This window comes from Mauremys reevesii, unplaced genomic scaffold (genome assembly GCF_016161935.1).
Source record: "Mauremys reevesii isolate NIE-2019 unplaced genomic scaffold, ASM1616193v1 Contig94, whole genome shotgun sequence".
Classification (NCBI taxonomy): Eukaryota; Metazoa; Chordata; order Testudines; family Geoemydidae; genus Mauremys; species Mauremys reevesii.
The window spans coordinates 31,702-59,105 of NW_024100911.1; the positions used below are offsets into that span (position 1 = coordinate 31,702).

The 27,404-nt window shown below is 57.9% G+C and overlaps 1 protein-coding gene across 1 annotated transcript; it reads left to right on the forward strand.

The window, feature by feature from the left end:
- The first annotated feature begins 1,356 nt into the window (after nucleotides 1–1,356).
- LOC120395097 (RING finger protein 112-like) lies at nucleotides 1,357–16,772 on the forward strand. Its single transcript, XM_039519256.1, has 10 exons — nucleotides 1,357–1,434; nucleotides 5,892–5,943; nucleotides 7,336–7,551; nucleotides 7,961–8,098; nucleotides 8,416–8,520; nucleotides 8,730–8,780; nucleotides 9,740–9,796; nucleotides 10,504–10,590; nucleotides 16,480–16,609; nucleotides 16,699–16,772. Exons 3-10 carry the CDS (start codon nucleotides 7,360–7,362, stop codon nucleotides 16,770–16,772), a joined length of 834 nt encoding a protein of 277 aa, XP_039375190.1. The 5' UTR covers nucleotides 1,357–1,434; nucleotides 5,892–5,943; nucleotides 7,336–7,359.
- Nucleotides 16,773–27,404: the final 10,632 nt, after the last annotated feature.

A 27,404-nucleotide genomic window follows, 5' to 3' on the forward strand; every position in this document is an offset into this window, starting at 1 on the left:
GAGGGAGTCAGGAGCCCAGAGGCCCGTTCTCTGTGTGAGCTGGAGCTGCCGGAGCCAGAAGGGGGCAGAGCTAAGGGGAAAGCAGCAGCCTGAGCTGGGGCCGGGCAGAGCCAGGAGCTGGGACAGCAGAGACCAGGGATACGGGGCCGACCTGCAGGAGGAGCCGTGAGGCCAGAGTCAGGATACCGGACGCTGGCCATGCCCCATGTAACACTGCAGCTGAGCCTGGGGAGTGGCTGGGGAGAGCGGGGGAGGGGGGGGGTTGGGCAGAGAGCCCAGGGCAGGGAGACATCGCCTGACGAGGGGCCTCGCTGGCCCTACTCAGAGGACATGAGCCCACCAGGAGGACCAATACTGGGGAGAAGGGTCCTGCCCCCCCAGAGCCTGAGGGATTAGGCGCCGAATTTCTAATCTGCCAAGGGGTGCTCCACCCCCGCCCCACCCCCACCCCTGCCCCCAATGTCCCCGCCCTGCCCCTTCCCACCCCTGCTCTGCCCCTTCTTCCCGCCCCCTCCCCCGAGCACGCTGGGCCCTCGCTCCTCCCCCCTCCCCCAGCACCTCCTAACGCCGGGAAACAGCTGGTCGGTGGCAGGCAGGAGGTGCTGGGAGGCAGGGACAGGTGCTGATCGGTGGGGCCCGCTGACAGGCAGGAGGCGCTGGGGGGAGGCAGAGGTGTTGATGGGGGGCTGTCGGCGGGTGCTGAGCACCCAGCATTTTCCCCCTGGCTGCTCCAGCCCCGGAGCACCCACGGAGCCAGCGCCTGAGGGCGTGTGGGCACCGCCAGAGCGAGTGTCTGACCCGTGGTGTCACCGCAGCGCAGCCAGGGCCGGGGCAGGCGGCTGGGACGTGTGAGGAGCAGCCTGTGACTTTCCTTTCAACCCCAGAGATGGTTGTTTCTAGTCGTCCTGGGCCCTTCGGGTGGGGCCCCTTGTTCCTTTAACTTTTCCCGCTTCCCCCTTATTTTCCTCACCCTGGCGGCTGGTCTGAACTCACTGCAGAGGCCAGTGGGTCGGGGACGCGGCCGGCGCAGAGCGAGCGCCCCGGGGTGGGGACGCCCTGGTCCCTCTCCTGAGCGACCCACGGCCAGACTGGGGTGAACCCGGGGCCCAGCCTTGTCAGGGTGAGGAGGGGAGTCCACGTGGGGCGTCCTGCAGGGCAGGGAGGCCTCTGGGTAAAGGGAACTGGAGCGAGGACTCAGCTCCATTCACCGTCCAGAGCTACTGGGGCCCTGCAGAACCAGCCGGCTCCAGGGAGCCGCCCCGAGAGCCCAGCCGCGCTCAGGTTACGGAACTAGAGAGTGAAAGTGGGACTGAGCAGGGAGCGGCCAGCCGGGCTCTGTGCAGAGACACACAGAGAGCCAGGGAGGCAGAGGGGGAAACCTAGAGACAAACGGAGAATAAACCACAGGGTCTGCGCTGGAGTCTGCTCACCGGGGTGAGCTACAGGGGAAGAGCTGTGGGAAGAGGGAGCCCAGGGATGGGCTGGCAGGGGCTGCGGGTCGGGAGTGAGGGGCACCAGCAGAGCTCTGGGGGGGGCAGGGCTGGGCTGGGCTAGCAGGGGCTGTGGGTCAGACATCGGGGCACTGGCACGGTTTTCTCTGGCCAGATGCACTTTGTTCAGGAGCCCCAGTGCCCTGTAAGCTGGGGGCGGGGGCAGATTCAGGATGCCCAACGCAGCCCCCCTCTAATAAGAACAGGAGTAACTGCAGCTGGCGTTTCTGAGGCCCCTTGGCCGGCTCGGACAGTCTCACCCCACGGCTGACCCCATGTCCTGGGGGGGGGGTCGGGTGCTTCTAGCGGGCTGAGCTGGCCTCCCAGGAATCCCAAAACCCCAGGAGCAGAGAGACACTTGCCAGCCCTGCCCAAAAATGGGAGTGGCCCAGCGCACAGCAACCGACTGGAAACTTACCCAGCAAAGTGGTGAAAACTAACAATGGAACCCAGGAGTCCTGGCTCCAGGGCTGCCCGGGGAGGGCGGAGGCAAGTGGGGCAATTTGCCCCAGGCCCAGCAGGGGCCCCACCACGAGAGTTTTTCGGGGCCTCTGGAGCAGGGTCCTTCACTCACTCCGGGGGCCCCGGAAAACTCACAGGGCCTGGGCCCCGGAGCTTCTTCCCCCCACCACCGAATTACCGCCAAAGCAGGGGCCCCCCTGCCGCCGAAGACCCCAGGCCCCCGGAATCCTCTGGGCAGCCCTGCCTGGCTCCCAGCCCCCTGCCTAACCACTAGACCTCACTCCCCTCCCAGAGCTAGGAACAGAACCCAGGAATCCTGGCTCCCAGCCCCCTGCTCTAGCATCTTGGGATGGAGCGACTCCGGGAGGACATCACCTGCTCCATCTGCCTGGACATCTTGGAGGACCCCGTCTCCATCGAGTGCGGCCACAGCTTCTGCCGGGGCTGCCTCTCAACTCACTGGAGCGAGGTCTCAGCCCAGGGACGCCGCTGCCCGGAGTGCCGGGCTCCCTGCTCCACGGGCAGGATGGTCCCAGACACACACGTCAAAAACCTGGTGGAGAAAATCACTGAGCACCTGCAGGAAGAGACGGAGACGATGAGACCACAAAGGGGGGAAAAGACCTTTTTCCTGTCAGGGATGCTGGGTCCAACCCAGCCCCAGGGCAGGGACTGGCTGGCTGAGAGGATCAGGGAATGGGACAAGGGGCCTGTCCCCTTTAGAGGGCGCCAGCCCTGATCTGGGCCCAGGGTGGGGACTGGCTGGCTCAGAAGGGTGGGGAATAGGGCACAGATTCAGACTTGCAGGGCAGAAGGGACCATCATGATCATCTAGTCTGACGTCCTGCACATCGCAGGGCACAGAACCTCCCCCACCCACTCCTGTAATAGACCCCGAACCTCTGGCTGAGTTACTGACACCCTCACATCATGGTTTAATGACTTCAGGTTACAGATACTCCATCATTGACACTAGTTCGAACCAGCAAGCGACCCATGCCCCACTCTGCAGAGGAAGGCGAAACCCCCGCAGTGTCTCTGCCAATCTGACCTGCAGGGAAATTCCTTCCCGATCCCATATATGACGATCAGTTAGACCCTGAGCATGTGGGTGAGACCCACCAGCCAGACCCCTAGGACAGAATTCTCCGTAGTAACTCACAGCCCGTCCCATCTCTGGCCGTGGGGGATATTTGCTGCTAGCAGTGACAGATCGGCTACATGCCATGGTGGGCAGTCCCATCATCCCATCCCCCCATAAACTTATCAAGCTCAGTCTTGAAGCCTTCAGAGCTGGGTGGCTGGAGGGCGGCGGCTGCTGGCTGGGAGCCCAGCTCTGAAGGCAGAGCCGCTGCCAGCAGCGGCGCAGAAGGAAGGATGTCAGGGTATGATATTGCCACCCCTACTTCTGCGCTGCTGCTGGCCGGGCGCCGCCTTCAGAGCTGGGCTCCTGGCCACCAGCTGCCACTCTCCAGCCACCCAGCTCTGAAGGCAGCGCAGAATTAAGGGCGGCAATACTGTGACCCTCCTAAAAAAAAAACTTTGTGACCTCCCCCCACACAATTCCCTTTTGGATCATGTAGACGGGCCGGACTCACCCCTGCGGCACCTCCTGCTGGTGATTCCTGGGAATTGGCTCGGTTTCCAGCCCCACAGCGCCCCCTGTAGGCCAGTGATCCACCTGTTCTCTGGCCCTGAGTCCCTCCCTGGACCCCGGTGCCCTTTCACATGGGGTGCTGCCCCCTGGCAGTAACCCCCTTTCTCTCAGGGTCTCCCCTCCCTAGGGAACCCCCACCCTCTATCCCCACCTTGCCTCAGTGTATGGCCACTGCCAGTCATTGTCTAGCCCCACGCCCTGGGGCAGGCTGCAGGATCAGCCACTCAGCACCGGCAAGGAGGGTCTGGACCTGCTGCCTTGGCCTACCCCTGGGCTGCCCTCTGCAACCCCCAGGACCTGTTAGCCCAATGCTAGGCCACAGCCTGGGGCTTTCCAGGCTGGAGCTCCCCAGCTCCTCTGCCTTTCCCCAGCCCTGCTCCACTCAGGTACCCTGTGTCCAGCTCCCTGCAGCCAGGCCCATCTCCCTCTACAGACAGAGAGAGACTGATCCTTCTGGCTTCCCTGGCCTTCTTATAAGGCCCTGGACTCAGTTTGGGGCATGGCCCCAGCTGCAGCCACTTCCCCCAATCAGCCCAGCCTAAAGGCTGCTTTCTCCAGCCACAGCCCCCTCCCAGGACTGGTTTTAACCCTTCAGGGCAGGAGCAGGGGTCCACCCTGCTACAGGTCAGGACCCCCAATTTGAGAAATGCTGTTTTCCCCATGAAATCTGTACAGTTTCGGGTAAAAGCACACACAAGATCAGATTACACAGGGGGGAGACCAGATTTCACCGTCCATGACATGTTTTTCGTGGCTGTGAATTTGGTAAGACCCAAGATATGACAAATCTCATGTGCCAGTTTCTTTAATATTCATGGATGGAGATGATCCAGGCCCCCCAGTTTGGCCCCATTAAGCTGTTTGAATCTGGCTTCCATTTCAGCCAATTCAGGGACAATTTCTACTCCCGTATTCTTGTTCTCAGTAGCCACAAGCTTCTCATTACGCTTATTACAATCTGAGGCCATGTTATACCTTTAGGTGCTGGCCCATGCAGCCTGTATCTTTTATCTCCACCCCACCCTCAGCACTTATCCGTCCCACTTCTTCTTTCCTTCTTTTCTTTTTCTTTATAAGGCTCAAGAACCTTTTCTTGTTGATTTTAATTTTTTTGCAAGTTCAAATTCTGCTTGGCCTTTGGCAGTTCTCACTTTATCTCTACACGGAATCACCTCTTTGAGATCCTGGTTCATCCGGTTTGGTCAGCAACCCTTCCCTAGGGGCTTCTTCCTGGATGCAGACTCCAGAGAGTTCCTGCATCTTTGACAAGCCTCCTCCACATCCAGATCCTTCAGCTTTGCAGGCCAGGTCACTTCCCTACTGTGACGGTGCTGCCCGTGGGAGCCAGCTGAGGTCACTCAATCAGGGTGAACTGCAACCAGAACAAGGCAGACAAACCCCAGAAGCTGGGAGTTATTCCAATACTTAGATTTACCAACCAGCACAGAACAGCTTCTCTAGTATCTCACTGGTTACTCAGAAGTTCAAACACCACAATTCCCTTAAAGTGCCCAGCCTCAGGCCTCTGTCCAGACACACACTTCAATATGACGATGATTCCTGAAAATCTGATCTCATCATATAAAGAAAAGGTTCTTCCAATCCCAAAGGATCAGCCACATACCCAGGTCCAATTATAACTTAGATCTTACCCAAAATACACTCTACAGCCAATTCTTAGTAACTAAACTAAAATTTATTAAATAAGAAAAGAGCGAGAGTGTTGGTTAAAAGATCAATCTACAGACAGACTTGAATTCAATTCTTGAGGTTCAGACACAGCAGAGATGAGCTTGTAGTTGCCAAAAGTCCTTTTAGGAATAGTCCATAGGTTATAATCCAATGTCCATATTCAGGGTGGCTCCAGTCAGTGACTGGGGATCTCAATCCTTGTGGCTTAAGGTTTCCCCCTCTTGAAACCCAAAGCAGATCTGAGATGAAGCAGGATCGTGTCTCAGGTTCTTATACATTTCCAGCAGCCTTTCCACTTGAGAAAACAATAGGCTGAACTCTCCTTCCAAACATCCTGGCAATTAGCACAGGGTAAGTTATCCATTAAACAGTTCAGATACAGGTTACCACAACCTGCAACGAGGCACATAGACACTAATACTATTTCACTCAAGTATCATCATAACTGTTAATATTCCTTTTTTTATCTTTGAATTAAAGTTATAGCGATAGACAAGACTTGTTTGCTGACATCACAAGCCCTGAGCAAACATCTCCCCTTGAGATCTCTAACAATGCCGGCTGCATTTCAAAGCTCTGTTCATTTACAGATCTCCCCAACCAGTCCTGAAGGTTCCCCCATGGGTCAGGTCAGTCGGTGAGGTGAGTTGATTAACTCTTTCTGGCCCTGTCACCTTTCAGCGAGATATTATATTACACTCATAATGTCACACCCACCTAATTCCCTTCATTTTTTCCAGTTTGCCCGTTTGAAATCCAGGACCCCCAGCTGCCGACCTGTTTTGATTTATCCTTCCATTCAGTTAAACTGAATTAGCTCATGGTCACGCAAACCAAGGCTGCTCTCTCCAGCCAGTTCTTCAGTGCGGCCCTCGCTACTCACCAAGGCTAAATCTAAACTGGCGTCACCTCTTCTTGCTTTGGTCACTGATGAAAACATCTCTCAGCTGTGTCACCTCCAGGATTCTCTGGATGCTGCCATGATGAGCAGCACTTCTCCAATCTCTGTCCAGAAAATTAAAGTCTCCCATGGTCACACAATTCCCAGTGATGGTTATTTCATTCAGACTATGAAAGGGGTCTCTATCCATATCCAAACTGGATCGTGAGGGTCTGTAGCAGACCCCAGACACTATCCCAGTGGTGCCTCTGGTAGGTTTCTTCCCCACAGTGATTTTGACCCAAACAGATCCTGTTTTACCCATTTCATCCCTTCTCATTTCTTCCCCCTCCACCTCGTCATGAACACACAATGCTGCTCCGCCACCTCTGCCTTCTTTCTTTCTTTCCTGTACCCCGGTCATGGCTGGTTTCCCGTCCCACACCCATAGTTCTGGCTCCTTCCCTTTTGTCACCCGACTCCTGGCGTTGCTGAGCAGACACCTCACTGCTTCCACTTGCCTTTGCTCAGATTTCACACCCAGTTACATGCAGTTGTTTTACCGCCGGTATCGGCCGCCTGACTCTCAGTGTTGGTGCCCGTGGCACTATTGTTCCTCTTGTCCATTCTCCTGCCCCCGGCCTTCCTTTCTGCCCTGCTGCGCCCTCTCCGATGTGACCTGCTTCCCACTCAGTGTGAGAATCAGGCCTGGAGATTCCAAGAGCATCTCCCAGGGTTCCTAGTTTAAATCCATTTTCACCAGCTGTGCCAACCTCCATCCCGGAACTCTGTCTCCCTCCCCACTCAGGTGGCGTCCCTCCCATGAGAACAGTGCTCTGTCCGTGAGCGCCTCCCAGTGGTCGAACATCCCCAAGCCCCCCTCAGCCCCACTGCCCGAGCCACCTGTTTATTATCACCATCGTGTCTCGCCTTCACTCTCCTCCTCTGGGACAGGGAGAATCCCACTGAAGATCCCCTGAGCCTCCATTTCTTTAAACATCTCCCCCAGCCTGGCACAGTCTCTCTCCATGTGTCCCAAAAAGAATCTAGGGGCCTTTCCCCTCCAGGGAGCGCTGCCTCTGATCCAGCCCCAGGGCAGGGACTGGCTGGCTCAGGGGTGGGGTCCCAGCTCTGACCCGGCTCTGTCCCTGCAGCAGGGGCCGGGGACTCCGCCGGAGATGGGGCACCCGGTGCAGCTGGTGCATCTGGACGAGGAAGGGGGCCTGACCCTGGACAAGGAGGCCCTGAGCCGCTGCCTGGAGCACGGTGGGGTGGGGGACGCCCCCGTCTGCCTGGTGTCCATCGTCGGGGTGAAGCGCCGGGGAAAATCCTTCCTGCTGAACTACCTGCTGCGCCGGCTCCGGAGCCCGGTGAGTGTGAACGGGGGCAGGAGTGAGCTGGGGTGTGAGCGGCCCCATCCTGCCCCCTGCTGGGGGTCAGAGCTGCACACGGGTCTGTGAGCACACACACCCCATCGCATGTCTGTCAGCCTGTCTGCCTGTCACACTGTCTGATAATATTGTCTGTCCGTCTGTCTGTCTGAACCCGAGCACGTCTGTCTTTCTGGCTGTGTGTCTGTCTGGAATGCAGCGTGTCTGGGTCTCTCTGTTTATCTGTCGGAAACTGAGCACACCCATCACCATGTATCCTCCCCGCCCCACCCTAGTACAATTACCCCCCAGCCCCCTCCCAGAGCTTACAGGCTGGAGGTGTGGGGGGACCAGTCACTCTTCTCTTCCCCTTGCACTGACCCCGTCCCTCCATGTTCCTGTCCGGCAGGACGCGAGGGACGGGGCATGGATGGGCCGGGAGGACGAGCCCCTGGAGGGGTTCGAGTGGCGCGCGGACATGCAGCGAGTTACCAACGGGGTGTGGGCCTGGAGTCAGCCCTTCTGGGTCCCCACCGAGGGGGGGAAGGTGCGTGGGGGCATTGGGGGTGCAGAGGGAGGGGGAGGAGGCCATGGGAGGTGGGAGAAGGGAAAGGGGAACAGGGTGGGGGGCTGGGAACAGCGGGAATGGGGGAAATAAAGAGGGAACAAGGGATGGAGACGTGGGGAAGGAGGCCCCAGGGGGGAATGGAGAAGATCGAGAGGAGGGAGCTAGCACTGGGGTCGTTGGCAATGAGCTGCCAGGTGCCAGGGGGGCTGGGCAGGGGGCAGCTCCGGGGGCAGAGGGGCCGTGGGTGGCTGGACGAAGCCGGGAGCTGACCTGGGGCTCTCACTCTTGGCCCCCAGGTGGCCGTGCTGCTGGTCGACACCGAGGGCTCCATGGACATTGAAAGGAACAAGGAGACGAGCGTCAAACTCTCTGCCATGTCCATGCTGCTCAGCTCCTACCAGGTTGGGGGCTTCCCTGGGGGCGCTGTGCTGCAGAGCACAGTCTGGGGGCTCAACAGGGGACATTTCCCCTGGCAGTCCGGGCTGGCCCCGATGCCCCGTGCGGCACTAGGGGGCGCTATGCTCGGGCGGGGGTGACGTGGCTGGGAAATGGCCTGGGGCGGCCGTCGCTGCATGTTGCTGTAGCTCTGTCTTCTCCTGACTATCTGCAGATACTGAATATTTCGAATGAGGTGAAGGACCCAGATCTCGAGTACCTGGAGGTGAGGCCGGGCATCGCGACGCAGAACGTGGCCAGGCCAGGTTCTCCCGTTAGCCCCACAGGGTTATTATCCCTCCCCATGGGTCCTGTGGGGAAACTGAGGCCCGGATAAAGAAACCGACTCTCCCACAGTCACGTGGGCCTCTGGACTCAGCACTGTCACCGCACGGCCCAGCCTGGCTCTCTGCTCCCAGGTGTCCGGCGTTGGCTACAGGGTCAAGGTTAGGACCCTCCCTCCCCTCCAGCCCAGCTCCACCATCAGTGGGAAGCTGCTGGGCCTGGGCCTGGGGAGGTCGCTCTGCCCCCTGCGCTGTTCTGCTCTCCAGGCTCCGACCCAGCCCCAGCCCCGCTGGGTGCAGCCTCTGTCAGTCTCACCCTTAGTGACGTCACTGCCGCCTGCGGCATATGGCGTGTCCTGCCCCTGCACTGCACCCCGGGGGGATTCTCTGTGCAGGGGAGGGGTTGGCTCTGGAAGGGCTTTTATCTGTGCACACTGCCCTGGGTCCAGGGGCTGGCAGAAACTTAGTTAATGTGGAGATACAGCAGCCCAGGGAGAGCTTGAGTAATCGCCACGTGGCCGAGATTGTTCACTGACCCACCCCCACCTCCATGGAGCACCCCGGAGTGAAGGGGGGAACCCTGGAACAAGACTTGCTCCTCTGTGGGGCATAGAAGCTGGAGGATCCTTGTGTCCCATGGCCTCCCCCACCACCCTCCTGGCCGGGTGCATCCCACTTCTCTTTCCACCCCGTGGAATATATCTGCAGCTCTCTCCAGCTTTGTTTTGCACTCGCTGGACCTCGCTCTCTGCAACGGGCGGAGGGAGCGGCTCAGATGGGTATGCGGGGGGTGGGGAAGGTGATCAGGCCCCTTTCTGTTCACCTGCAGGATGACCCCCCCAGTGTCAATGCCTCCCGTGCCCCAGTCACATCCCCCACCCCCGTTCTCTTTGCTCTGCAGATGTTTGTGCATGTGGCCGAAGAGGTGGGAAAAGAGTACGGACTGGAGCCCATTCAGGTGAGACGGCTTCCCCCCCAATCACCCGCCCTGCCGCGTGTATCCCCACACTGCACCCCTCCCCTGTGTGCATTGTGATAGGGACGTTATGTGTAACTCCCTTGCTGCGGCTGCCAATACTTAGTAACACAGCACCACCCCATATTCACCATGAGGGGGCCTCCGTCATGGCGCTGGCCAAGATCCATGAGAACAGTGACCTGCCTTGGTACGCAGACCCCTTCAGCCACCCACCAGCTCCCCAGTCTTCTAGACGCCCATTAGGGTCAGTTATGCAGGATGGGTGGAATCGGCTCAGTGCAATGAGTGGTCAGCGATGACCGTCATTAATCACTGACCCAACCATTGGTCCACCACTTTTTGAGCTGCCCAGGCACTGAGCTGGTTCCTAATAGGACAGGGCAATTGTGTGGCCAATCTCTTCAGATGGGGTTTCTCTGATGACCAGGGATTTAGCTGTGGCCAACTTCAGACTATGTGGCATATTCTTGACGAGCGCCCACTGGCTTACTTCACCTGGCTGATGACGATGCTGTCAAATGGTTGGGTACTGAAGATCCCTCCCCCACTTCAGAGGATGTGTCTGCCCCATGCACTCCTTCCACATCCCCTAGGGGTTGAGGTTTTCCCTCCAGACATCAACGTTCTCCCCAACCCAGCATCCCCCACCACCAGAGACCCTCACTCCCCGCCTGTCTCCCCTGCAGCACCTAGACCTGCTGGTGCGGGATTGGAGCAACTCCCAGGTCTTTGGAGCCGAGGGTGGTGAGCAGCATCTGAGACACGTCAGACAGGTGACTGGGAATCAGAGAAGGAGGAATGGGACATGGGACTTTTCCCCTCTAAGGGATGATGGGCTCCAATGTTTCCAACCAGGGGGAGGTGAGACCCCAGGGAGATTGTGTGATGGGTTTTGGGGGGGTCACAAGCGCAGGGCTGGAGTTAGGGTGTGGCAAGCAGAATATTTTTTCAGGGCCCCGCACCATAGGCAACCCTGCAAAGCTAAATTACATGCTTCAGCCCTGGATGTCCGGGACTCAGGCATCGGCTTCAGCCCACGGTGGCTGGAGCTGAAGCTAAAGTCCCAGCTCAAGGAGGGAGTCACAATTTTTTTCAAGTACAGGGGCCCAAATTGTCTTTTACGGCCAAAGGGGATCACCAGCACAAGGTTGAGAAATGCTGTGCGTGAGTTTAGCCGCTGACGTCTCCAAAGAATCCATCCACAGTGAGCAACACTGAGAAACAGTCAGCAGGGATTCACCAAGGACACGTCACACCAGACTAACTTAATTGCCTTCTATGAGGAGATAACTGGGTCTGTGGATGAGCGGAAAGCAGTGGATGTGTCATTCCTTGACTGTAGCAAAGCTTTTGATACGGTCTCGCACAGTATCTTGCCAGCAAGTTAAAGAAGTATGGTTTGGATGAATGGACGGTAAGGTGGATAGAAAACTGGCTAGATGGTCGGGCTCAACGGGTAGTGATCAATGGCTCCATGTCTAGTTGGCAGCCGGTATCAAGTGGAGTGCCCCAAGGGTCCATCCTGGGGCCGGTTTTGTTCAATATCTTCATTAACGATCTGGAGGATGGCGTGGACTGCACCCTCAGCAAGTTTGCAGATGACACTAAACTGGGAGGAGTGTTTGATATGCTGGAGGGTAGGGATAGGATACAGAGGGACCTAGACAAATTAGAGGATTGAGCCAAAAGAAACCTGATGAGGTTCAAGAAGGACAAGTGTAGAGTCCTGCACTTAGGACGGAAGAATCCCATGCACTGCTACAGACTAGGGACCGAGTGACTGGGCAGATCTGCAGAAAAGGACCTAGGGGTTACAGTGGACGAGAAGCTGGATATGAGTCAACAGAGTGCCCTTGTTGCCAAGAAGGCTAATGGCATTTTGGGCTGTATCATTCATTCATTCATGCCCGTCACCCCAACCGGGGTATGGGCCGCCAACAACAGATCTCCATAGTCTTCTATCCTGGGCCATTCGCTCTAGCTGGTTCCAGGTATAGCCCATTTTTTTGCTATCAACCTGAAGGTCGCGTCGCCAGGTATTTCTTGGGCGGCCTCTTTTCCGCTTGCCTTGGGGGTTCCACTGCAGTGCCTGTCTGGTGATGTTGGTTGGCTGCTTGCGTAGTGTATGTCCTATCCAGCCCCACCTTCTCCTTCTAATTTCTTCCTCTGCTGGGAGTTGATGGGTCCTCTCCAAGAGGTGGATGTTACTGATGGTGTCTGGCCAGCGGATCTGGAGAATCCTTCTGAGGCAGCTATTAATGAAGGTCTGGATCTTCCTGGTGGTTGTTTTGGTTGTCCTCCAGGTTTCAGCTCCATACAGTAAGACTGATTTCACGTTGGAGTTGAACAGTCGAATCTTTATTGCCAAAGACAGCTCTCTGGAGCTCCAGATGTTCTTGAGCTGTAAGAAGGCTGCTCTTGCCTTACCAATCCTTACTTTGATGTCTGCGTCTGTGCCACCCTGCTGGTCGATGATGCTACCTAGGTAGGTGAAGGACTGCACTTCTTCCAGGGGGCTTCCATTCAGTGTGACTGGGTCGTTGCTGATGGAATTGATCCTAAGGATCTTGGTCTTGTCCTTGTGGATGTTGAGGCCAACCTGTGATGACGTGGCTGCCACTCGTTGGTCTTCTCTTGCATCTGCTGTTTACTGTGCGAAAGGAGTGCAAGGTCATCGGCAAAGTCCAGGTCATCAAGCTGGGTCCACAATGACCATTGGATTCCATTCCTACGCTTGTAAGTGGATGTCTTCATAATCCAATCGATGACGAGAAGAAAGAGAAGTGGTGACAACAAGCATCCTTGTCTGACTCGGTTCGCACCTGGAAGCTGTTTGTGAGCTGCCCTCCATGGATCACTCTACAGTGTATGCCATCGTATGAATTCTTGATCAGGTTGACCACCTTTGCTGGGATGCCATAGTGCGAAGGAGCTTCCAGAGGGTCTCTCGATCCACGCTATCGAATGCTTTCTCATAGTCAACAAAGTTGATGTACAACGAGGAGTTCCACTCCATAGACTGCTCGACTATGATGCGGGCGTTGCTATCTGGTCCGTGCATGATCTGTTCTGCCGGAAACCTGCCTGTTCATCTCGTAGCTGTGGATCGATGGCATCCTTCATTCTCTCTAAGAGGACTCGGTTGAAGACCTTCCTGGCACCGACAGGAGTGTGATTCCTCTATAGTTGGCACAGTTGCTGAGGTCTCCTTTCTTGGGGATTTTGATGAGATATCCCTCTTTCCAGTCAGCCGGAATCACTTCTTCTTCCCATATTTTCTCAAAGAGGGGGTACAGCATTTTCACTGAGGCATCCAGGTCTGCTTTCAGGGCCTCTGCTGGGATATCGTCAGGTCCAGCCGCCTTCCTGTTCTTCATCATGGTGATGGCTTTTCTGATCGTCTCTGGTTGGTTTATCGCAATTGATTGGGAGGTCCTCGTTGGCTGGGTCAATGTCTGGTGGATTTGGTGGTGCTGGTCTGTTCAGGAGTTCCTCAAAGTGCTCCGCCCATCTGTTCATCTGTAGTTCTATTCCTGTTATAGACTTTCCCTGCTTGTCTTTAACGGGACGTTCTGGCTTGCTGAACTTTCCAGACAGTCGCTTGGTAGTATCGTACAGCTGTTTCATGTTACCGCTGTATGCTGCCTGCTCTGCTTCTGCTGCCAGTCCATCCACATAATCTCTCTTGTCCTTCCTAATATTCCTCTTCACTGCTCTGTGGGCTTCAGCATACTCTTTTTGAGCTTTGGCCTTTGCTGCTCTAGTCCTGCTGTTGTTGACTGCTGCCTTCTTCTTCTTTCTGTCTTCTATCTTTGTCAAGGACTCTGCTGTGATCCACTCTTTCTGCTGGTGTTTCTTAATTCCAAGCACTTCCTGGCATGCTGACCTAAGTGTGTCTCTCACTTTCTGCCATCTGTTGAGTACACTGTCTTCCTCTTCCTCAGACCGATCCTGTAGTACTGAAAACTTATTCTTCAGCGTCAATCCAAAATCTTCCTTGGTCTTATGGTCCTTCAGAAGGTTGGCGTTGTACTTCGCTCTTCTGTCTGGCGCGTCTATCCAGTTCTTCTTCAGCTTCAGCTTCAATCTGGCCACCACTAAGTGATGGTCGGACGCCACGTCTGCTCCTCTTCTAACTCTAACGTCCTGCAAGGATCTTCTGAACTTCTTGCTAATGCAGACATGGTCGATCTGGTTTTCTGTCATGCCTGCTGGCGATACCCAGGTACTCTTGTGGATCCGCTTGTGAGGAAAGATGCTGCCTCCTATGACCAGATTGTTAAGTGCACACAGATCCACAAATCTCTCTCCATTCTCACTCATCTCTCCCAGAGCATGGGTCCCCATGACTTGTTCGTATCCTGTGTTATCAGGTCCAATTTTGGCATTAAAGTCTCCCATAAGGATGGTAATGTCTTTGTCTGGGAGAGTCTCTAATATTTTCTGGAGTCTGTTGTAAAAGTAGTCTTTGTCCTCCTCTTCACTGTCATTGGTTGGAGCGTAGCACTGAACAACATTCATCTTAATCCTCTTCATTTTAGTTCTGAAGGATGCTGTGATGATCCTGGGACCATGTGCCTCCCAACCAATCAGTGCTCTCTGTGCCTGCTTGGACAACATGAAGCCTACTCCCTGTGTGTGGTGTGCGTCACTCTCTTCATGTCCTGAATACAGCAACAGCTGTCCTGTCAACAGTCGTCTCTGTCCAGCTTGCGTCCATCTTGTCTCGCTAATGCCTAGTAGGGTCAGGTTGTTGCTCCTCATCTCTGCTGCAACCTGCGCCGTCTTTCCTGACTCGTACATGGTCCTCACGTTCCATGTGCCGATGGTAATCCTCCTGGCTGCAAGAAGGGTGATCGGCTTAGTGGCTTCCTCGCGGCTTTCACCACCCAGCGTCATGCATCTTCGAGTTGAAGACCCTTCTTTTTCCAGGCTAAAAGTCTCTGTTAACTCTATTGTTGGCGTTTCTGTAGCAAGCTGATTTTTACAGGGTGGAGTTGCTAGCCCCACGCCCAACCCTCCTCCTTTACCCTGACTTGGGACAGGCAGATGGCCCCAAAGGACCTCTCTGGTGGAGTTTTTGGGCTGTATAAGTAGGGGCATTGCCAGCAGATCGAGGGATGTGATCATTCCCATCTACTCAGCACTGGTGAGGCCTCATCTGGAGAACTGCGTCCAGTTTGGGGCCCCACACTACAAGAAGGATGTGGAAAAATTGGAAAGAGTCCAGTGGAGGGCAACAAAAATGATTAGGGGGCTGGAGCACATGACTTATGAGGAGAGGCTGAGGGAACTGGGATTGTTTAGTCTGCAGAAGAGAAGAATGAGGGGGGATTTGATAGCTGCTTTCAACTACCTGAAAGGGGGTTCCAAAGAGGATGGATCTAGACTGTTCTCAGTGGTAGAAGATGACAGAACAAGGAGTAATGATCTCAAGTTGCAGAGGGGGAGGTCTAGGTTGGATATTAGGAAACACTATTTTACTAGGAGGGTGGTGAAGCACTGGAATGGGTTACCCAGGGAGGTGGTGGAATCTCCTTCCTTAGACGTTTTTAAGGTCAGGCTTGACAAAGCCCTGCCTGGCAGGGCCGGCCCTAGCTTTTCTGCCGCCCCAGGCAGAAAAGAAGAGCGCCGCCCCCAGCGGCGCCGACCGCAGCCCAAGCCCCCGCCCCAGGGCGCGGCCGCGGCCCCCAGCCCCGCCCCGAGCAGCACAGCGCCGCCCTAGCCCCAGGAGGCGGCCCGCAGCCCGAGCTCCCGCCCGGGAGACGGAGAGCCGCCTGCCCCCAGCCACGCGCCCGGCCCGCGGCCTTAGCCCCGACCCCTCCCGAGCGGCGCAGCCCAGGCCCCGAGCGGCCCTAGAACCCACCCCGGCGGCGCAGAGCGCCGCGCCCCCGCCTCCCGGCGGCGCAGCCCGAGGCCCCAGCGGCCCTAGAATCCACCCCGAGCGGCGCGAGCGCCGCTTAGCCCCGCCCCTCCCGAGGCGCGAGCCTCCCCCAGCGTCGCGAGCCCCCGCCTCCCGAGCGGCGCGACCCGAGCCCCCACCAACGGCGCGGCCTGCCCTAATCTCCACCCCCCCCAATGGCACGGCCGGCGCCGCCCTCTCCCAAGGCACCGTCCCAAGCATGTGCTTGGTAGGCTGGTGCCTAGAGCCGGCCCTGCTGCCTGGGATGATTTAGTTGGGTTTGGTCCTGCTTTGAGCAGGGGGTTGGACTAGATACCTCCTGAGGTCCCTTCCAACCCTCATATTCTATGATTCTATGAATCTCCAGCCAGGGGATGCAGAGGCAAAGCTGGACTTTCCCTGCAATTGCTGCTCCAGGCTGGACACCTGTCACTGCCCTACACTCAATGAGCCCAGGCAGGGTGGAGGAGGAAGCAGCTTGATTGCAAAGGGGAGGGGAGAAAAGCCAGGCCAGGGGGAGGGAAAGGAGCAGGGTGGGACAATGGATCTGCAGAGCCTGGGACCTGGGGTGGGGAGGATTGGGACTGACAGACACTCCTTTCACTTCCTGCCATCCCCTGCCTCGTTCACTGCTCCCCTTCCAACATCTACCACAGACAAGGCCGGGCCCCTCCAGACCCTCTCTGACTGCCCAGCAGGTCTGGCTGGTGTTAACACGGGTGTTTGTGTGTCAATGTAACGATTCCTCCTGCTCCGGCAGATGCTGGAGGCGACGTCCCCTTGCAAACACCCCAAGGCCCTGGAAGTGCTGAGCAGAAGCAGCAGCTACTGTTACCTGATGCCCTTCCCCGGCAAGCGGATCTCAACTGGTAGCGAGGGAACCCTGAAAGGTAACGGACCTGGGAGAGTGGCTCTGAGCCCCTGCCATGCGCAGAGCAATGCGACTGGGGCTCTGTTCTTGCATGCGTGTGGAGGGTAGAGAGAAAGGAGATCAGACGGGCCCTGTATTCCCTCCCCATCATCCGTCTCCCTCCCCTTCGCAGACATGGATGAGGATTTCCGGGACAGCCTGGGGGACTACGTCACCGCCCTGGTGGGCTCGGCCGGTCGACACGTCCGGAGGGACCGGGACGGGGAGCTGCTCACCGGGACAGAGCTCGCTGCCAAGATAAAGGTGGGGACCGGCCAGCTGTGCTGCAGGGAGTGGGATGGGGGCACACTTCCCTTGCATCAGTGATGAACCTAATATTTGTGCAGCATCACTGTGCAGCTGTTCCCCAGCTGACCCACCCCAGAGGTGGCTGCATCTCTGCACCAGGCGAGCCCTCCCCATGTTCCCAGCCTTTCTAAGCCCTGTGGAGTCTGTGACGTGATGGTTTCTTTTGGTCCCTTTGCAGAATTTATCTGATGTGATGAAGAAACATCGCTCTGGGTTCTCCTCTCCCTGTCAGGTACCATCTCTCTGTTTGACCTGATCGTGGGGTGTGTCCCCTCTCCCGTCCATGCCAGCGCTGGGGCAATGTTGGGAACTGGGTCCATGCTGCTGGAGGTGACTGGGAAAGAGTCTGGGTGAAATCTCATCTTCTTGGACTCTGGAGTAGAAGAATTTGACTAGACTAGAGAGCAGCTGGTGCTGAAGGGTTCACCCATAAAACCTGCAGCATCAATCAGCCCCGCAAGTGTTTGCTTTTAAATGACAGACGTTTATCAGAGCTGGCCCAAGAGTGGGCATTTGTGCTTTTGGTTTTTCCTACAACCCCCCCTAACGTTTCCATTTGGCAGCGCTGCCGAGGTGGCTGCTGGGAACTGTAGTTCATGCTCCTCTCGTGCCTCATTCTCCTCTGTGGGTTGGTGTGATGGGGGGACACTCACCTCCCATGAGCGGCTCCTGTCAGCTGGGGGTGATCCTGCCCCCTCCCTTTTCCTGTTCCTGGTGCCCCCTGCTGGTGGGTCTCATACTCAGGGCACCTCGGCCCTCCGGCGAAGTCACACGCAGGCTAAAGACACACGGAAGAAGGATCCCTTCCCGGTAACAGTCCAGCAAACGGGTGGCCTCTCTGGGGTCTTGAGCCTCATCTCTGGGCCTGTTTAAACTCTAGCCCCTTTCTCAGGCTCCAAAACTAAACTTGCCCCATTCAGGGCTTTGGCCGCTGCGCCAGTGGCTGGTGGGGGGACCTGGGCTCACCCACTACTCCGGGTCCCAACCCAGGGACCCTGCAGGAGCAGCTACTGCTGCACTTCCTGGGCTGCTCCCCGCTCTGTCCCACCCCCTTCTTGGGTTCTCTGTCCGTTCCCTGTCTGAGCAGCGTCTCCCCCAGGCCTCCTCGCCTGAGAGTTTCTCTGTCTCTGCCCTGAGTTCTCAGGGTCTCTCAGGCCCCTGTGGCTGGGCAGCGCCCCAGGCCTGTTCCGGGGTGAGCAGGGCTTGGCCCCAGTCGCTCTCCCGGTGGAGTCTCGCAGCCTGTTACTCCTTTGTGACCCTTCCAGTCCCAGCCAGTAACTGCCCTGCTCAGCCCCTGCAGCTCCTTTTAACCGAGCCTGCTGCGCCCTGATTGGCTGCTTCCCTGCAGCCGTTCTAGGCAGGCCTGGAGGACCCCCCCTCATTGCTCCTTTTCCGGGCGGGGTGTGCTAGGACTGCAGGACCTCCAGCAACAGGCCCTAAGGGGCCAGGTTCACCCCATCACAGGTGGGAATCCTGGTTGGACGGCACCTCCCATGAGCCTGGCCTCAGAGGACAATGGGGCAACTGGACTTCATCTCCCATGATGCACCAGCAACTCCTTGTTTGCTGAGGGGAAGCCAGGCCTCATGGCCCCAGTGCACCATGGGAGTTCTAGTCTGACCAGGGAGCAGGGCTGAGCTAGAGGAGAATGAGGCACCCAAACTACATTTCCCACAATGCACCACAGTGCCCTTTTTCGGTGAGGGGAAGCCAGGCATCATGGCTGTAGTGCATCATGGGAGGCACATGTGGCAGGATGGGGGAAGGTGCTTTAAAGCCACTATTGTGACCCTGAATTCAGGGACCCAGGGACCCAGGACCGCCCGGGGATGGAGGGTCCGAGCCTGAGTCAAGCTGGGAGCCAGGGTTCAAGCCCTGTTCTTTGCAGCGTAGCCCTACCCCTGCTGGACTTGTGCTCTGGGAGGCCGCCCAAAGTATCCCACAATCCCATGGGGCGACTTCCTTTCTCCTCTGGCCAGTTGGGTTGGCTGGACAGTCCAGTTTTCCCAGCCTGCACCACCCCCAAAGGGGAAAGGGCAGCGGCAGCTGGGGAGGGCGCTAGGGAGTCTGGATGCGGGTGGTTGCACTCAGGCCTGCACAATGACGTGCAGATGCTGGAGCTCCCAGCTGGAACCCAGGGTTCAGCCAGTCCTAACCTGGGGTTACAAATGAGTGTAGACGCTCCAGCCCTAGGTTAGCAACCCCAGGGGCTGCTAAATCCATTCCTGCTAACTCTGGGCTTACATCGCAGTGTAGACAGAACCGTAGGCATGGACTGCAAAGTTCTCTTGGGTGTCAGCCTGAGATCGGCTGGGACAGGTGTTACCCAGGTCCTCTTCTAGAGTGCCAGGTGCCCCAGAGGGAATGAACAGAACAAGGAATCATCAAGTGATCCACCTCCTTTCGCCCAATCCCAGCTTCTGGCAAACTTATCTGTACCCACAGGGCTCAGGAAGAAATCTGGTCAATTTAAACATCCGTCTTTTCCCTTGGGGCTCAGGGCTCTCTGGGTCTGCAGAACCTTTTCTCAACGAAAGAGCCTTACGCAGTTGTGCTCTAAACATCTATTTGTTAGCAATACACAGAACACACATCAACCAAATCTTGTATGTTCACCACTCGCAATATGCAGACAAATTTTACCCAATGTCCAGTCGGGAGCCACTCATCTGGGGGTTCCGGGCTTCCAGACATGTCTGTTGCAGTCCGCAGTTGATTCCCACAAGGCACAGGTTTTCATTGACATTAACTAGGTCAAACTAGCCCCCTCCTTCACATTTACTGAACCCATCACATTATCCCACACCCCTAAAGAACAGACATGTTAACCAATTCCACCCTGGCACCTGTGTGTCCTTCTTCCTGCCCACATTTGTAGGTTTTCTCTTTCATGCCCAAATGGTAACTTGGTGGTGACCTTCCCTGTTGGTGCAGAGAGTCAGAATAAAAACACTGCTCTGAGCTTATTCACTGTTTGTCAAGTCTCCTTCTGTATCCTCCCTAATTTCCCAGCCTCTGGGCGTCTCTACCTTACCACCTCGGTGGTTATAAATCTCACTAGGGGCATTCCTGAGGAGGGGGCACTTTGTCAGCAGCAGAAAATTGTTTTTTTTCTCTTTTTAATTTTAGTGGTGAAATCCCTGCGTTTCACCCAAGCCTGATTTAATATGGGGGGGGAGGGGGGATCAAGTTTCAGGCCAACATTTGCTCCTCCACAACAAGAGTTAACCCAGCCCAGAACAATACCCCTCCCCCACCCAAACAAGAGCTGAGATTCGCACCCAGACCACCTGCCTCCTGGGGATCGATAAAAGCCCCCAAATACCACCAGATAAACGAGAGCCGGTGTCACTGATGCGCTCTCGGGCGTCAGCCTCAGAATGAGCCCGGCTGGGACAAGGTTTTGCAAAGTCCTCGGCTACAGGAAAGTGCTGCAGGTGCCAAGTGCAGGTCAGGGCGGGGAAGGGAGCCGAGGCTGGGCTGCCATGGGGATCAAACTGGGGACCGGTGGCACCAGAAGCCGCAAGCAGCTGCCACCCCAGCTAGTGGCATCGCTCTGTTACCTGAGGCTGCTGCAGTGGAAGCTGGGTGGAGACAGGGCCACACAAACTGCGGCTCACCCCAGCCGTGTCCTCCCCGTGCAGATGGCCATTGACTTCCACAACCAGAGAGTCCTGGACAGAGCCAGCGCAGACCACGCTGCGTTTCTGAAGGAGAAGGTGAGTCTGGGGGAGGGGGCTCTGCACCCAGCCAGGGGAACCCCAGGAACCATCCTGGCCAGCCCTGCAGGGTCTGGGATTTATGGCAGGGGATGGGACCTCATATATCCGACTCCCAGGATGGCTCTGGAGATGGTTAACTCCAACCCATGCAGGGGGGTGGAGGGAAGTTGCTGTGCTGTAGCCAGGGGGTCAATAAGTGAGACAGGGTCACACACCAGTCCCTGCTAAGAGGCTTGGGCCCCCTTCTCTCCCCTCCTCTCCCGCTCGACGCAGGACGGCCTGTCCCAGCGCATGGACGACTGTCTGAAGGTGGATCCGGGCGCAATGGTGCAGCAGTTGGCGAAGCAGCGCAGGTCACTGCTGAGGCAGTGCCGGGGGGAGATGAAGGAGCCGGAGGAGACCCTGCTGACGGCGCTGGAGCTGGAGCTGACTCGGGAGGCTAAGGCCTTCCTGGAGACCTACGGAAGGCGCTATCAGCATCACACCAACCAGAGAGCCATGGACAGAGCCCGCCAAGACCACGCTGCCTTTCTGAGGGAGAAGGTGAGTTGGGGGCGGGAGTTGGTGCCCCAGCCAGGAGAACCCCAAGGAACCATCCTAGCCAAGCCCATGGGCACAGGGAGAAAACAGGCCAGGCGATTTAAAAGGGCCCGTCGCTACTTGCGGCGGCTGGAGCAGCTGGAGCCCCAGGCCCTGTAAATCACTGCTGGACCCCAGGTTACGCAGGCCGGGTCCCCGCCCCCACCTCTTCTTCCTGAAACCCCACCCTTGCTGGACGCCGGATTCCCCCCCACCTTGCCCAGGGGCCAGGCAGTTCTGTCGGCAGCCCTGCCAGGGGGCTATAGGCTTTGGGGCAGGAGATGGGAGTTCATACCTGTGGCTCCCAGGGCTGCTGCAGAGATGGGAGACGCCAACCCATGCACAAGGGATCTCCAACCTCGGTCACAGGAGTTAGTGGAAGATGCTGTGCAGTTGCCAGAGGGTCTGTTGATGCAAAACAGGGTCACACACCCGCCCCTGCTAACAGCCTTGGACCCCTTCTCTCCCGCTCAACGCAGGACAGCCTGTCCCAGCACAAGGTCGACTGTCTGATGGTGACGCCGAGCGCAATGGCGCAGCAGTTGGTGGAGCAGCGCAGGTCACTGCTGGGGCGGTGCCGGGGGGAGATGAAGGGGCCGAAGGAGACTCTGCTGACGGCGCTGGAGGAGGAGCTGACTCGGAAGGCCGAGACCTTCCTGGAGACCTACAGAGAGCGCTATCAGCATCACGCCATCAATATGGGCGTGGGGGCAGCAGGGATGGTGGCAATGGGGATGTTGGGTGCCCGTCCGTATCTTCCCTGGTGAGGCTGCAGAGCTAAGCAGCAGCGGGTGGGGTGGGGTGGGCACTACAACCGGGATATTTATGGGCAGGGAGACAGGTGACGACATCAGGCTGCAGGAACCCGCGAGAGCTGAAACTGCCCACAGAGACAGGGCTTTGCCCTCGGCACAACAGTCAGACCGGGAGCCCCTGTTCTGTGATTTTGACTAAAACACTGTCCAGAGAGGCCATCAAGGCCCAGAGAATCTGTGTCTGCCCGCGGGAGTTAGTCCCAATAGTTATTCTCCTGCACTGGGAAAAAATTGGTGCTTTATTTCTCATTGGATTTGTCTGGCTTTAACTTCCAGCCATTTGTTCCTGCTCTGCCTTCCCCCTGCGCTAAAGGCACATGACGGTTGCAATGCAAAGGGCTTCAAAAATAAGCAATGGCAGTACCAGGCCCGCACAACCGTAATGCTGCCCCTTGTGTGTGTGCACTAGAATACGGCCGGTAATTCCATGCTCACATACTGGTGTTTTCCCCAGTTTTTCTGGCAGGAAAAAAAAATGTGTGTGGGGGGGAGTCCCGGAGTCCCGCCAGCAAAAGGGGAAAAAAAATCAGAGTCCCGCCAGCAGAACAACAAAACAAAACAATTAAAGTTATGCAAAATATTGGGACAAATTGCATCCCGACCAAACATCGGTCGGGACGCAGGACAAATGCCTAAAAATGGCTCATGGGACGGCTGGTGGAGCGCAGTGGCTGGTGGAGCGGCTTGTGGTGAAGGCTGCAGCATAACCCCATGGAGAGGTGGGGCAGTCGGCCTCGGATCATGTAAGGTGCCTTTTAACCCCCCACCATTTCAGGGCCGGTGCTTCCATTAGGTGACCCGAGGCAGTCATCTAGGGCGCCAGAATTTGAGGGGCAGCATTTTGTGCGCTCTCCATGGGGCGCACGGGAGCTTCCGTTTCTGCTCCTGTCATGCTGCTGAAGAAGGACCTTCTGCCAACGTGCCACGGAAAACAGCAGCAGGCAATTGAGCAGCTCAATGACTGCCGCTGTCGCCTGCAGCATTTCGGTGGAGGGTCCTTCTTCGGCGGCGCGATGGGAGTGGAACCGGAAGCTCCCGCACGCCCTGTGGGAAGTGCACAAAATGCCGCCCCCCGATTTCTGACTAAGGCGCCAGGATTTCTGCTCCTGCCCCATTTCTACTTAGGCTGGGAGGTAAAACTCTGCAGATAAACTTTTGAACTCTGGGGCTGCACTGACCAGGGACAGTGACTTTTGGGGTGTTGGACTTTTGGGTGATTTTTGGGTTGCTGGACTCAAGATACTCTTGGGGTGTTGGACTTTTGGAACTTTGGGTGATTTTTTGGGTGGTTGGACTTAAGACCCTGAGGGGAAAAGGACACTGCTAGACTAGCTTGGGGGAGGGGGGCTTTTTTGCTCATGGTTTATGTTATGAATCCTGTTTGTGGTGTTTCCCCAATGAAATGCCTCATTGTTTCCCTCCTTTACTAAAAGGATTTTGCTACACTCAGACTCTGTGCTTGCGAGAGGGAAAGTGTTGCCTCCTAGAGGTGCCTGGGGGGGTGGTATGTAATTGTCCCAGGTCACTGGGTGGGGGCTCGAGCCGGTTTTGCATTGTGTTATTGAAACGGAACCCTGGATACTGAACCCGGCCCTTGTTGCTGCCAACTCAGACGGGCAGAAAGGACACATGAATTTAAAAAATATAGTGGGGAAGAAACACGGAATGAAATTCATAAGGCTAGGAAAGAAACTAGCCTTGAAACGTAGAAAATTGCAAACTGTAACCAGGGCTGTTAACTGGTTAAGACAACAGGCCACAACATTGGTGGGGCAAGTAACAGAAACAAGGAAAGTGTTAAAAGACTCAGAAGACGCCGCAAAGCCCTGGGCTGCTCTCGCTCCTTGCGGGGCAGCCAGCAGCCCACAGGCAGCCAGCACAGGAACAGAATAAAACCGTGAAAGCAGCTGTAAGACACCTACAAAAGAGAGATGTGCCGGCCCCTGTTGTAAATATCTGTGGTCAACAGCAGCCTTCAGGTCGCTCCCCCGTGCCTGAGCAATGGGGACAGAACTGGCAAAGGGGCCTAGCAAAATTAAAAGATGAAACGGGGTCAACTGCATTGCAACCACCAGCTTATAATAAACACCAGGTTCCGGTTAGACTTCAGCTGAGACCTGGGAAAGGAACGGGACAAGTACGTGCACAGGAGGAAAGAGGAGCTCACAATACGTCCCTGAATTGGTAAATCAGATGGAGGAAAAAATGGAACAGTTCACAGAGCACATTAGGAGACAGGAGCTGCGACTCGATCGCAGGGGAGTGAATAAAGAAGAATTTTGAAGTAAAAAACAGAAATGAAGCAGGTTAACACCTAGAATTGATGCATTAACACATGGAGTTGCCCAAAACCAGTTAAAAAAGCAGCAAAAAAGGGCCCTCCCGCCATCCATTTGGCAGGCACACAAGGCACCAGACACGGGGGGAATAAATTCAAGGTTTTACAAGGGCAGGTAACTCCCCGCACTCTGCTCTGAGAGCCAGGAGAAAACCCCGGGGTGGGCGTTCCCAGCCGCTTTAACCGACTGAACCACACTCCTTGCTCAGAGCTAAACAAAGCACCTCTGCTGCGGGGAGCTCAGTGGTTTGAGCATTGGCCTGCTAACCCCAGGGTTGTGAGTTCAATCCTTGAGGGGGCGATTTGGGGGTTTAGTTGGGTTTGGTCCTGCTTTGAGCAGGGGGTTGGACTAGATACATCCTGAGGTCCCTTCCAACCCTGAGATTCTGTGGTTCATGAGAAGATTTAACCCAGCCCAGAGCAATACCCCTCCCCCACCCCCAAACGAGAGCTGAGATTTGCACCCAAATCAGCTGCCACCTGGGGATCAATCAAAGCCCCCAAATACCACCAGAGCCCGTGTCACTGATGCACTTTTGGGTCTGAGCCCGGCTGGGACAGGGGTTTGCAACATCCTGGGCTACAGGAACGTGCTGCAGGTGCACAGTGCAGGTGGGGGCGGGGAAGGGAGCGGAGGCTGGGCTGCTGTGGGGATCAGACTGGAGACCAGCGGTGCCAGAAGCCCCAAGCGGCTGCCACAGCAGCTAACAGCGTCGCTCTGTTACCTGAGGCTGCTGCGGTGGATGCTGCAGCCACTAGGTGGAGATGGGGCCCCACAAACTGCAGCTCACCCCGGCCGTGCCCTCCCAATGCAGGTGGCCATCGCCTTCCACAGCCAGAGAGTCCTGGGCAGAGCCTGCCAGTACCGCACTTTCTACCTGACGGAGAAGGTGAGTCTGGGAGGAGGGTGGCTGCACCCCCAGCCAGGGGCACCCCAAGGAACACTCCTGGTTTGCCCCAAGGACTAGGGGCTTTGGCGAAGTAAATGGGACCTCATAGGGGGCTGCGGAGATGGGAGACTCCAACCCTAGCACAACGGGGGCCCTGATCTCGGTCGGGGTGTGTGTCTGTGCGGCGCCCGGCACAACGGGGGACCTGATCTCGGTCGGGGGGTGTGTCTGTGCGGCGCCCGGCACAACGGGGGCCCTGATCTCGGTCGGGGTGTGTCTGTGCGGCGCCCGGCACAACGGGGGCCCTGATCTCAGTCGGGGTGTGTCTGTGCGGATCCCGGCACAATGGGGGCTCTGATCTCGGTCGGGGGGTGTGTCTGTGCAGCGCCCGGCACAACGGGGGCCTGATCTCGGTCGGGGTGTGTGTCTGTGCAGCGCCCGGCACAACGAGGGCCGTGATCTCGGTCGGGGGGTGTGTCTGTGCGGCGCCCGGCTGCGGGGCCCGATCTCGGTTGGGGTGTGTCTGTGCGGCGCCCGGCACAACGGGGCCTGATCTCGGTCGGGAGTCTGTGCGGCGCCCGGCACAACGGGGCCATGATCTCGGTCGGGGTGTCTGTGCGGCGCCCGGCACAACGGGGGCCGGATCGCGGGGAGGGTGTGTCTGTGCGGCGCCCGGCGCAACGGGGGCCCAGATCTCGGTCGGGGGGGGTGTCTGTGCGGCGCCCGGCTGCAACGGGGCCCTGATCTCGGTCGGGGGGTGTCTGTGCGGCGCCCGGCACAACGGGGACCTGATCTCGGTCGGGGGGCGTCTGTGCGGCGCCCGGCACAACGGGGGCCCTGATCTCGGTCGGGGTGTGTCTGTGCGGCGCCCGGCACAACGGGGCCCTGATCTCGGTCGAGGATGTCTGTGCGGCTCCCGGCACAACGGGGCCTGATCTCGGTCGGGGTGTCTGTGCGGCGCCCGGCTGAGGGCCCTGATCTCGGTCGGGGGGTGTGTCTGTGCGGCGCCCGGCACAACGGGGGCCCTCATCTCGGTCGGGGGGTGTCTGTGAGGCGCCCGGCAACGTGGGCCCTGATCTCGGTCGGGGTGTGTCTGTGCGGCGCCCGGCTGGGGGCCCCGATCTCGGTCGGGGGGGGGCGTCTGTGCGGCGCCCGGCACAACGGGGGCCCTGATCTCGGTCGAGGGGGGTGTCTGTGCGGCGCCCGGCACAACGGGGGCCCTGATCTCGGTCGGGGGGTGTGTCTGTGCGGCGCCCGGCACAACGGGGGCCCTGATCTCGGTCGGGGTGTGTCTGTGCGGCGCCCGGCACAATGGGGGCCCTGCGCTCGGTGGGGGGGCGTCTGTGCGGCGCCCGGCACAACGGGGGCCCTGATCTCGGTCAGGGTGTGTCTGTGCGGCGCCCGGCACAACGGGGGCCCTGATCTCGGTCGGGGTGTGTCTGTGCGGCGCCCGGCACAACGGGGGCCCTGATCTCGGTCGGGTGTGTCTGTGGTGCCCGGCTGCGGGGCCCTGATCTCGGTCGGGGTGTGTCTGTGCGGCGCCCGGCACAACGGGGCCCTGATCTCGGTCGGGCGTCTGTGCGGCGCCCGGCACAACGGGGCCCTGATCTCGGTCGGGGTGTGTCTGTGCGGCGCCCGGCAACGGGGCCCTGATCTCGGTCGGGGTGTGTGTCTGTGCGGCGCCCGGCTGGGGCCCTGATCTCGGTCGGGGTGTGTCTGTGCGGCGCCCGGCACAACGGGGCCCTGATCTCGGTCGGGGTGTGTCTGTGCGGCGCCCGGCAACGGGGCCCTGATCTCGGTCGGGTGTGTGTCTGTGCGGCGCCCGGCTGCGGGGCCCTGATCTCGGTCGGGGTGTGTCTGTGCGGCGCCCGGCACAACGGGGCCCTGATCTCGGTCGGGTGTGTCTGTGCGGCGCCCGGCACAACGGGGCCCTGATCTCGGTCGGGGTGTGTCTGTGCGGCGCCCGGCACAACTGGGGCCCTGATCTCGGTCGGGGGGTGTGTCTGTGCGGCGCCCGGCACAACGGGGGCCCTGATCTCGGTCGGGGGTGTGTCTGTGTGGTGCCCGGCACAACGGGGGCCCTGATCTCGGTCGGGGCGTCTGTGCGGCGCCCAGCACGGGG